Source organism: Arvicanthis niloticus, chromosome 23 (assembly GCF_011762505.2).
Source record: "Arvicanthis niloticus isolate mArvNil1 chromosome 23, mArvNil1.pat.X, whole genome shotgun sequence".
Lineage (NCBI taxonomy): Eukaryota > Metazoa > Chordata > Mammalia > Rodentia > Muridae > Arvicanthis > Arvicanthis niloticus.
Genome location: NC_133430.1, coordinates 14,947,924 through 14,959,244, shown reverse-complemented (window position 1 = coordinate 14,959,244; position 11,321 = coordinate 14,947,924). Strand labels below are relative to the sequence as shown.

The 11,321-nt window shown below is 45.6% G+C and overlaps 1 protein-coding gene across 1 annotated transcript; it reads right to left on the bottom strand.

Moving 5' to 3' along the window:
* Nucleotides 1-206: 206 nt before the first annotated feature.
* Nucleotides 207-10,972, bottom strand: Serpina6 (serpin family A member 6). The gene is made up of 5 exons (XM_076921302.1): nucleotides 10,819-10,972; nucleotides 7,619-8,235; nucleotides 5,353-5,623; nucleotides 2,192-2,336; nucleotides 207-601 (listed from the first exon to the last, which is right to left on the bottom strand). The coding sequence occupies exons 2-5, from the start codon at nucleotides 8,214-8,216 to the stop codon at nucleotides 416-418; spliced, it is 1,200 nt and encodes a 399-aa protein (XP_076777417.1). The 5' UTR covers nucleotides 8,217-8,235; nucleotides 10,819-10,972; the 3' UTR covers nucleotides 207-415.
* Nucleotides 10,973-11,321: the final 349 nt, after the last annotated feature.

Below are 11,321 nucleotides of genomic sequence, written 5' to 3'. Positions count from 1 at the left end.
TGATTTGTTTTGAAACCTAGTATTTGAAACCTATCAGGGAGTCACATGAGGTCACAAGGGTGGAACCTTCATGAGTAGGATTAGAAAGACCCTGGAGAGTTATCTCTGCTCTTCCCCCATGTGAGGACAGTAATAAGGCAACACCTATATATAAACCAAGAGAAGAGACACCCTCTTCAGAATGCAACTACCCAAGCACTCCAGAGTTTGCAAAAAACATCCTTTAATAACTGTTACTTCTTTCTCAGTGGTTCCTTCTAATTTGACTTGTCTTGAGAGTAACAACAAGGTCTATTCATTACTAGATATCTAAAAGTAGGAACACCTGGTTGGGTTGGAGGGACCTTGAAGAAGACTGGGGAAAGGCTTCCATGCCCCCAAAATCAGATGGCACCATGGATTCCCAGGACATCCTTTAGGCTGGATTTGTGATTTTGCTCATCATTAGGCTGCTCCATGTGAACTTGTCAAAGATCAGGACGATGAAGGGCTGGTTGAACCTGAGGGTGGGTGATTCAGAGGGCAGGTGTAGGGGAGCCCCGTTGGTGGCAACAGGCAGCGCATTCCCTTCATCCAGTTGTAGCATGGCCTTGTGGACTACCTGTGAGAAACACACCAAAGGCGGGAAATAAATCCCTGTTAGGAGGCAGGAGCTGTTCACATCTCATCACACGGACATCTCACTGTCAGTTCCATGGAAGGTGAAACAGCCAAAGTGCCCCAGACATCGTGTGTTTGCTCCACATCAAAGCAGCAGCTCTGACTCCCGACTGCACCTAACCTCTTCCGTACCCACCACACAAGGTCAGAGGAAGTCCTGTGCTCCATCTTGGGCTCTTCTTGACAGACCCTAGGCTTTAAGAGACTGCATTCTGTCTACCCTGCTATGGAACCAGCAGAGTGGAATGTATATAATGTGCGTGTGCCTACTCGGCTTAGGGAAGCCTAGACTGAAGCAGAAATGTACATCCCTGGCTGCTGCTGTTCCCTTTAATGACTAACATTAGTTAGAGTTCTGACGACATCCAAATGGTCAACAGCTGGTCTAGAAAACTTGGGACAGAGCCCACCCTGGCAACTAAACATTGGATGACAGCCAATGTATTCTTTGTACCCCCTGGTCGGGGAAACTCTCTCATCAGCTTCATTTCACAGCAAGTCTGAGGGGCTCTGGGTCTCTCTGTGATTGGCTCCTGCAGTCAATCAAGACCTCTGCAGTAGGTCTTAAGGATTTGAGATTTTGAGTTGACAGACAAAAGGTCAGATATTCCACTGTTCTTGTTGCTGTCAATGGTTGCTCCTGCTAACTCTGTGAGTACTTTGAGCTCTTTGCCCTTTCTGAGTTAAGGATCCCTTAGCATTGGGACAATGTCTACTGCTCCTATATGAACTTGGAGCTCCCATCAATGTTGTGTTCTTTAGGGCTTAGAGCAGTCAACCCCTCAGCACTTCTAGTACAGTTATACTGAAAAATATCCCCTTTAAAAAATGAATTAATTAGTTGTAAGGAGAATTTTGTGTGGCTGAGCCTTCTCAAGGGCTTTACCCATTCACACAACACATTTATTGAACTCATACATCACTAAGTAAGGCTTCCATGTACCCAAAACCCTTTTGTTTGGAGGACAGTGTCCATATCTGAGGAATGGAAACAGATCCAGATCCTAGCACAGGTACATAGTAGATATGTACCTGTTCATTCAAAATGCTCTGAACCAAGTTATGAATTCAGAACATCAAGCTGAAGACTGAAACGTGAAATTGAGTAGGTCTGGTGTGACGTTAAGGAGACCTTCACTCTGACTTCTGTTTCTTTTTGACAGGGGCTGCTCTCACTTCTGCCATGACAACTTTGTTTTTCAGTGTCCATCATCTGTAAGACTTCATGGGATGGGTAGCTGCCCATCCCATGGTAGCCAAGATGGCTATGACTCTCCCTAGTCATTAGCTTTCTGTGTGGTTGTTTTCTTGCTGGGCCTCTGTTTACTGAACTGTGCTCGAAGGGGCTTGGATCTGGGGTTTTCTGCTTGGGACCTTCGGGACCTTTAACAAATCAATGTCTTGCTTACTATTAAGATTTTTAGTGTAAAAAGAAAAACAAAAAAAAAACAAAAACAAAAACAAAAAAAAACAAAAAAAAAAAAAAAGATTTTTAGTGTAGATTTTGGAGAAAGGCTCCCAAGACACTTACCGTTAACGTCAAGGGAACATCTTCAGTGGTGTCTGAGAAATCTGATTGGTTGGTGAACAAGTCCTTAATGCCCACATCTGCCAGCACATCTTTAAGGTCAGAGGTATCAGATATGGAGAATTTCGGGATATACAGGTTCATCTGCCTGTTCAGGGTGAAGAAAAAGAAGTTAGAGGGTTCAAGGCTAGGCCTGCCAGTAGACAGAAGCACATCCTTCCCTAGACAGATGTTTACTTCTTTGTGTGATCCCACCAGCATTTGTACCACCAGCCTGACTCACTAACTATGGATACAGGGAAAGGTACCCCCTGGATGATTCCTTTCAAGAGAACATTATTTAAATTGTGGTATTGTTAATTACTTGCTGAATTTACTCAGATTTACAGGGAGAGATATCAGAAAACCGGAACAGAAAGGTGTGGAGAATACACAGTTTGGCGATGAAAGGAACTTATCCTGGATAAATATCATGAGGATAGAATGGGTTTAGATGAAGTGATTATATTTTTGTTAAAGAGATTAACATTGTCAATGAGAAACCAGGAACTCTGCACTGGGATAATAGAAAAGAGTGAGTGCAAGTCCCCACTCACTCCTCAAGAGCTCTAAATTATCATTTGAAAAGGTAGCACCTGAAATAATAGAACTTTCCAGATACCTTAAGAAAATTGCTGCCTAGGAAAGTATCTTTTAAGCATCGGACACAAAGGCAGACATCTGTGGCTCATCGGGTGGCATCTCAGCCTGGTAGCAGAACTTGGCATCATCCACATTGTAGAATTTGGGAGGCATGAAAAATGTAAAGTTGAAGGGTCATAGAGGCTAGCACCAACTTTCCAGAAAGTCTCTGAGGCCAAACAATGTATAGTATAGATTTCCTATGCAGAGCTCCTGAGCAGGCTAGGTGAAGGTTCAGTGGAGACCCCAGAAGGCTGAAAATGACAGGGCTTAGGAGATAGCTGCCAAGGAAAACTTTAGGCAGAGAGTAGTGCCATCCCTGGAGAGAGACTACATCATATACAGGCAGAAAAAGTAGAGAAATGGGGCTACCCAAAGCTGTTGGAGCCTAGGTCATGCTACCAAGAGGCCCAGCTGCCAGACATGAAATCAGGGTATTGTTTTTGTCTTTCTGAATTTCAGTCTTGCTTTTTTCTATCTCTCCTTTTCCAATCTACAATTTGGAATTGGAATTTTTTTTCTTTGTAATGTTGTATATTAGAACTATGTAAGCTGGTTTCTTTATTTTACAAGGACCCACAGTCAAGATCATTGTCTCAAGTCTCAAAGAAACTTTTGACTTTGAGCAGTGTCAATATTGTGAAGCCTATTGAATTTTTGAAGAATTATTCTATTCATTTTGCATTATGAGGTGGTTATGTACCTATGGGGGCCAGTAATGGGTTTTAATAGTTTAAAAGTGGTATTTTTTGAGTACTAAGTTGTCAAGGGGTGGATTTGTGATGATTGTTCTTCATTGTTGATTGGATTTTAGAATCACCTAGGAGACACACTTTTGGGTGCATCTGTGATGGTGTTTCCAGAGAGCTTTGACTGCTGATGGAGGACCCATCTTAACTGAGAGTTGGGTGTCTTGACTGAACAAAAGGGACAAAGGGGAGCCAGTGTTCTGCTTCACCACAGATGGGCCCAGAAACAACAGCCAAGTTATTATGGACTGAAGCCTCTGAAACAGTAGACAAAACCACATCTTTCCATCTCTTAAAATGCTTCTCTCTAGTATTCATGATAGCAGTAAAGAGAGAACCAACACACACACACACACACACACACACACACGGTACCGGGAGTGGGGTGATTTCTATGAATATCTGACAATGTGGTTTAGAAGTCTTGAGAACTGGCTTGAGGAATTTGGAAACACTTGGAGATATGAGCTAGAGAAACTCTAGAAGTCCGTAGAAAGGAGCCTAACATGTGATTAGGGTGGGGTCTCAGAAGAGCAGAATGAACAATATGGTCCTATCTAGAGAGTCAAGACTGCTTATGTTTGAGTTTCAATTGGGAACAAGAGCTGAGAGGGAAACAGGACAAAGGACATTCATGTTACATCTGACAATCAACTTATATGCTCTTTGTCCATGCCTTGAGACTTGCATGGATTTAAAGATGATGAACAAATTCACATAGAACTGGACATTTCAAGGCAGCTCAGTAGTCAGGCCATGTCATGGGCTCTGCCAGCTATTTTTGGCCAGATTTTTATAGTGAGATTGAGAACAAAAGAGCAGAGTGGAAAGATCTAAAAAAAATATATACAATCTGGTCAGAAAAAGAACATGTTAAAAGTTGTGAACAGGGAGGGGGAGGTTATGGCTGTTAAAGACATTTTTATATTTACAAAGAAATGAACCTGAACTTCGTGTCACAATCTTGTAATCTTAGTAACTCCAGACCCCAGAGCAGGAGTTTGATGTGTCAAAGCCTGCTTGAGGTACAGAATGAGTTCACAGCTAGTCTGGGTAAACCCTGCCTTTAAAAAGGGGGTTATTGGAGATATAGTTCGGTAGTAAGTCCTCAAAAAAGAGACCCTTGGTTTAATTCTGAGTACTGAATTTTAAAAATGAAATAGGAGGCACACCTTGAGGTTAGACCATAAACACAACAAGATCTAGATGTGAAAGTATAAACTCATTTACAAGACATTTTCTTAAAGTATTGCAGCTAGAGCACCATGCTCACCCTGAGCACATAGACCGTTGTTTCTCCATGATTTGTTTTCACTGGAGTCAGTTGCCCAGGATGCATAAAGTACAGTGCAATTACAGAGGTCCCGAAGATCTACAGTGAGGCTTGCTTTATAATAAGCCATCAAAGAATAAAGGAAAGGGGAAGATTAGTGTTTGATGAGCTCCCTCTAAGGAATTGATATAAAGATATAATATACAAGATGTATATGGTTATAAAATTCACAAGAAAGTGGGACCAGACTTGTGGTATGTACCAAATTACCTCTGGATAGAGGAATTGTAAGTTTAATTTCCGGGTTAGAGAACCTCACAGCCTATGGGAAAAGTAAGACCCGAGTTTGTGTGTGTGTGTGTGTGGGGGGGGGGTGTATATTGGAGAGAAAAAAGTCTACCTGCCTCATTTTCCAGAAACGTATGCCTTACAGAAATGTACATGCTGGCTGCAGGGCTTACCTTGGGGTCACAAGCTTGCCCCACCTATCAATTGTGTCCCGATTCAGTGCAGCGATGACAGTGTCCATCTGGCCCTGGTCTGGAAGAATGAGGAAGGCAGTTCCATTTCCCACATAGTTCATCTGTATCAACTGGCAGGGGATCTCTGAGTCATGAAAGTAATCAATGCTGCCTGACTGGACCATCATGGGCACCTTCACACTGCTTGTCTCGTTCACATAAAAGTCATCCTCTCTAGTGTTTTCTGGGCTGAAGGGAAGTTCCCATGTACCTGGAAAGATATGAGGGAGAAGAGATGGAGTGGGTATCTATCATTAGGTTTGTAGACCTGGAAATTAAAAATAATTCTTGGACAGCCTCTTCTGAGGCAACAGATCATCAATTCTTCCTGCAGAAACCAGTGATGCAGCAGCCTGCAGTGTGCTAGGAATAGTCCTAGATTTCCAGAGATGAGATGATCCCCAGGGACTTAATGCCTGTTCTACAAACAACTGAGTGGAGCATCAGCAGGAGGCTGGGATGGTCCTTTCCCTGCCTCTCTGATGGCTGAGGATTAGCTATGCTTGAGACTGGCTACCAAACCCAGGAGGTTGGGGGTGAAGGGCAAGGGAAGAGAAAAAAATGGCCTTGAGCCCACTTATGGTCCCACTTAAGCTAGAAGTTGGTCTCAGTGCTGAGAATTCTGGTGGTTTTAGAACTCAAGCTGTGAACTCAGGGTCTCTGGTAAGGAGAGAGAGGAGCTGGTTTTGGGAGAAATGAACCACCTTGACAGTGTGGTCAATTCCTGGAGGAGGCTCATACCTCTGCCGCTTGGAAAGAGGGCAGACAGTGAGGTTTCCTGCGTGTAGAGTCAGGACACAGTATGCCTTCCAGCTCACAATCTCTCTCACCTTCAGCTGGTGGGGTCACCATCCAGCCTGTTTGCTTGCTGTAGTACTGGTCAGTTCTGACAGAATGTCGCTCCTCAGAATGAGTCAAAGCTTGTCTGATTGCAACACTTCCCCCTCAGCCTCTTCTGTTAGGAGCTCACTCCTAACAGTGTGACCCATTCTAGTTTCCTGACTGTCATAGTTGTCACAGAACTATACTGGGAGGCCACATAGGCTTCCGGGGCGGGGGTGGTGGTGGTGGTGGTGGCGCAAGATGCTCAAGGACAGGAGAGGAATTTGATATCAGCCGGGGGAGGGGGGGAATGTGTGTATGTGTGTGAGGTATGTATATGTGTTTGTGTGTGTGTGTGTGTGTGTGTGTGTGTGTGTGGTGTGTATGTGTTTGTATATTTGTGTGTGTGGTGTATGTGTTTGTATATCAGTGTTGTGTGTGTGTGCTGTGTTTGTTTTTTGATATGTGTACATGTGTATGTTTGTGGGTATATTTGTGCATTTGTGTGGTGTGTGTGTGTATGTGTGTGTGCATGCGTGCTGTGTATTGAAATCTTAAAGGAAGAAAAGAGCTGAGACACAACTCTAGAGAAGACAGAAAAAGTAGAAGATTCTAGACCAGGCTTTCAACCTCGATACTCTGAATATTTAGGGATGATGGCACCATGGGGGGTGGTTGTGTGTTTGCATATATGTTTGTGTATTTGTGTGTGTTCTCTACATATGCTTGTTTGTGTGTGCATAGGTGTGTTCTGTGTGCTTGTGTGTATGCATATTTGTGTGGTATGTATATGTATATTTGTGTATGTGTGTGGGTGGTGTATGTGTTTGTATATCAGTGTTGTGTGTGTGTGCTGTGTTTGTTTTTTGCCATGTGTACATGTGTGTGTTTGTGGGTATGTTTGTGCATTTGTGTGTGGTGTGTGTGTTCATCCTACCCCACCCCTAGTTGTGACATATAATCCTGTTCCCCAAGGTTGCCTAATGTCCCTAGGAAGGTGGGGCTATCACCTTCACTTGAGAATCTGTGTTGTACAAGAATTACAGATTTGATTCTCTGGGATGAGGTGCCTCCAAAGCGATGTTAGGTTGGTGGAGGGCACACAATAATAATGCCTTCTGGGCTGTCCTGTAGAGATTTTGTTCCAGGAGGTCAGTCATGAGTTCTGGAATCTATCATTTTAACAACTCTTTTCAGAAGCGTTCAAGAATAGCACTGTTGATATCCTAGTTCCAACCTGATAGAGACTGGCATTTGTTAGGGGGCAGGACCTGGTCAAAGATGGCTGAGAGCTCTAGGCCATTTCAAGTGGGATGGCTTTGCGGGCTTTAGAGAGGTCTGTGGTGGAGTGGAACTTAGGGTGGTAAGGAAGGGAGAGCAATACCTTTAAGAAAGATGTAGCTGACCAGGATGAGGGTGGCTGGACTATCCAGGTCTGAGAACACATGCTCAATTTTTCCCTGGGTCTTTTTCTCAACATGCTTGTTGATCTGTTGGCTGGCTTTAGTCCAGTCCTTGGAAGGGAGGCTCAAGGCCTCGGACTCATAATAGTGTTTCATGTCTGCTAAGAAGGAGTCCTTCAGCTTCAGGTTCTGGAGGAGGAACATGACATTGCCTGAATTCATCTCCAAACCAGACTCAGACTGCTTGAGAAGGTAATTGAGGCTCTGGAAATTCTGGTGGATCACAGCTTCAGATGTCTCTGTGAGGTTGAAGCCCAGGCTCTGGAGAAACTGGGTCTGGGTAGAGCCCTGGGTGCCAAGGGATAGCATGGCCAGGGCCATGGAGATGCTCACTGGAGCGATTAAGGTGTTCTTGTTGGAATTCATGGCCACTAGGCGTTGGAACAAGTTGAAGGCGAAGTCAACGTTGGTGGGAGCCAGGCCTCGATGAGAACTTGAATCCTCATGGGTGTCAGCCTGGGCAGTCCAGAGGCCACTGGTGCAGAGCCAGAGGAGACAGGTATACAGGACAAGCGACATTGTTCTGGTTGACCAGGCCCTGCCAAATCAACAGTGTTTGTTAGGCGCTATGGCAGTCACACAATGAGGGGCACATGGCACTGTGAATGAAAGGCCCATTTTGTCCCCATCCTTCCTTCACATTGGCTGTGACCCAGGCAATCACAGCAGAGCCTTGGGCTTCAAGATTCTCATTTGAAGAAGTTTTACTCAGTGCGGTTGCTATGTGCCGAACACATCCCAGAGCATTTTGCCTATAGTCTCATCATGCAGGTTTTAAAAAAGAAACCTCAAAATAGACTTTATTAACTTGTCTGAAGGCAGCCAGAAACTCAAATAGGTTAAAATACCTACACAAGTCATACATGCATATTCAACATGCAAGAAAAACAAGCAAGCAAACACAAACAGAAACAGTCAACCAATGATCTATATCTGACTAAGCTTTCCTTCAAAATGGAGGGATTGCTAAAGCACACTCAGTGTGCACATGACTAAACTCTGCAAAAATGGGCTTCCTTTGGGTTCCAGATCAGAATGAAAAGTCACTGGACATCAGCTGGAAGCTGATGGAGGGATTAGTAAAGGTGGCCACCAAAGGGCAGTGTACAGACAATCAGCAAGCTGGGGGCCACTGGAACTTTTACTGTCCAAACCCACTGTCTTACATTCTATGTGATTTTTAAAAGCCTTGGTGTTGACCTGTTGATGGTCTTTGCGGTAACCACTGTCTACAGCAAAAAAGCAGCTTCTCTGATAAGGTAGGCTTGAGAGTCACACTAATCTGAGTATAACTAGGTTCTCCGTTGATGGCGCCTGGGAGGGAGAATCAGTTCTCTTTAGTAATGCCACTCCTGAGAGGCTAGCCATACCTCAGTAGCTGGCTCTACTCCTGTGCACACATTGGCTACACAAAGCAGCCTCAGTCTCTTATTTATTTATTTATTTTCAAGAGCACATGAGGTTGGGAAGAATGTAGGGCATGGGAGAGTTAAACCTGGAGGAGCGGCAACGGCGAGCAGATCCGGTCAGAACGCACATCCCTGCGTGAAATTTTCAGACAACAACCAAATGAGCCGTGGATCAAAATTAGACATCAATGTTTTGGGAGTTAGCCAATCCAGAAAGACAGCATCTGACTGAAGTGAGGTCCGGGTAGGACACTGCTGCACAGGAGGCAAGTTTACGGGAGTTCCCCAGTCCCCCCAGGAGATTCACCCTCACTGAGGTAGGCTAGAGGTCCTCATGACCCAGTCCTTCTTACTTTGGACTGATCACCATCTGGCTGCAGCATGGCTGAGCATCACAGGTCTCCCTCCCCCACCCCGCCACACACATCCTTACTCTGTTGAAAGCCAGGTCAGAGGTTAGGGCAGGACAGGGCAGGCGAGGCAGGGCAGGTCACTACAGCCCTGCAATGTTTGCTGAGTCCCGGCCTGAGACCTGGAGTTAAAGATGTCCATTCTTTGACTGTACCCCGGGTGGTTCCACTCTCGGCCCAGCCCTTCCTTTTCTCCCTTAGCTCATTCCCTTTTGTCCTTTGAGACTCAGGTGTTTGGTCACTGCCTCCAGGAAGCCTTTCTTCTTCCTTTCCCTCTGCCTTTCTCTTTTGTGCTCTACACAGGGACATCTTGGTTTTAGCACTGGGCCATACCTGTCTATGGATCCCCTTTGGGGAAGGACCCCAGTCAACAGTAGGCTGGGCCTTCTTTCTCTTGCTGCTGTTTCTGGCTGCAACCATGTGCCTCATTCTCCCTGTGTCAAACCTGCAGGCTGGAGAGTAAATCTCCCTGCCTTAGGAGACTGTTGGGAATGCCTGGTGTGGCTGCTGGCTGCCATCAGTGCATGATTTATGCAGGACTCACTTCATGAGCCACCTCACCGTACAGCTGGGACAACAGAGCTGGGTGAAGCAGAGCTTCTGTGAAGGACTGCATATGCACCCTCAGAGTCACGCCTCTTGTTTTCTCTACTGAAAAACACATGGCCAGCAAGGTGGCTCTTTAAGGACAGCCTACAAAAAAAAGGTTAAGGGTCATGTGTTTCTTTCTGGAAATATCTTCCTTGCCACTCGTCTCTGAAGAGCCTTGGATTAGGCAGGGATTTAGGCATCATAGCACTTGGTGTGATGTAGAGAGTTGCAGGTCCTTCTACTTCCAGCCGCATCACCCCCACTACAGGTTGCCAAGTTACTATGGCAGGGAGTGTGGGCACTCTTTAGAGGGTCCCTGCGTATACCATCTGTGTACTACAACCCCACCCAGTAGTGCTACCTGGCATTAATCCATCTCAGGTTTGACAATCCCTCCCATCCCAGGATGCTAAGGCTGCCCCATTAGGCAACAGGTGGCAATAAAGCACAGCCCTGGCTCTCAGTGACAAACTCCTGCTAGGTAAGAAAGCCAGGGGGAAATCAAACCCCAGTGGCTGAACCATGAGCTGTGAAATCTGAAAAGTCCCCCACATGGTTGCCTCATGCCACAGCTAGCTGCCCCCATGTTCATCTATTAAAAATCTCAAGCAAGCAAGGCTCAGCCATGGGTGTGCTCAGGAGTGCAGCAGAGTAGAGGCAGAGACCCTGGCAGGAGCAAGAGGCACAGAATGCTCTTAAGGGGTGACTCACGTATGCTGTGGGCTCTGGCTGTTCCTTCTGGCTCTGCTTTGCTGCCTGGGATCCTAGCACATGTACAGTAAGGCTTGGGGGGAGACTCCCCACTAAATCTTGTTTGCTGGTTAATGGTTAGAGGAGGGGGGGCAGTGGCCTTCACTATTTGGTGGTCCCCACCCACCAAGCATCAACCAATGGGAAGCTTTATAGAAAGTGAGGGTAAACACAGCAATTCTGCAAATTAACCCAGCACTGCATTCTGTCCCTTGAAGTTTTATTTTTAATATCAAAGTGTGGCTGGAGTTGCATCAGTGTTTGTGGTTGCCCTGTGCCATCTGGCAGGGGACTCATTGGTGTCACTGATAAGCATCATAGCATGGACTCTGTGAAGAGCCAGGTGACTGGCACCAAAAGGGGAAGAATCAGGCAAGGATGGGAGAAAGAGAGATGCATGAATGAGTGACCATCCAAAGACTCCCTGGCTTATCTCAGGTCTCCCAGTGATTCACTGAACAGAC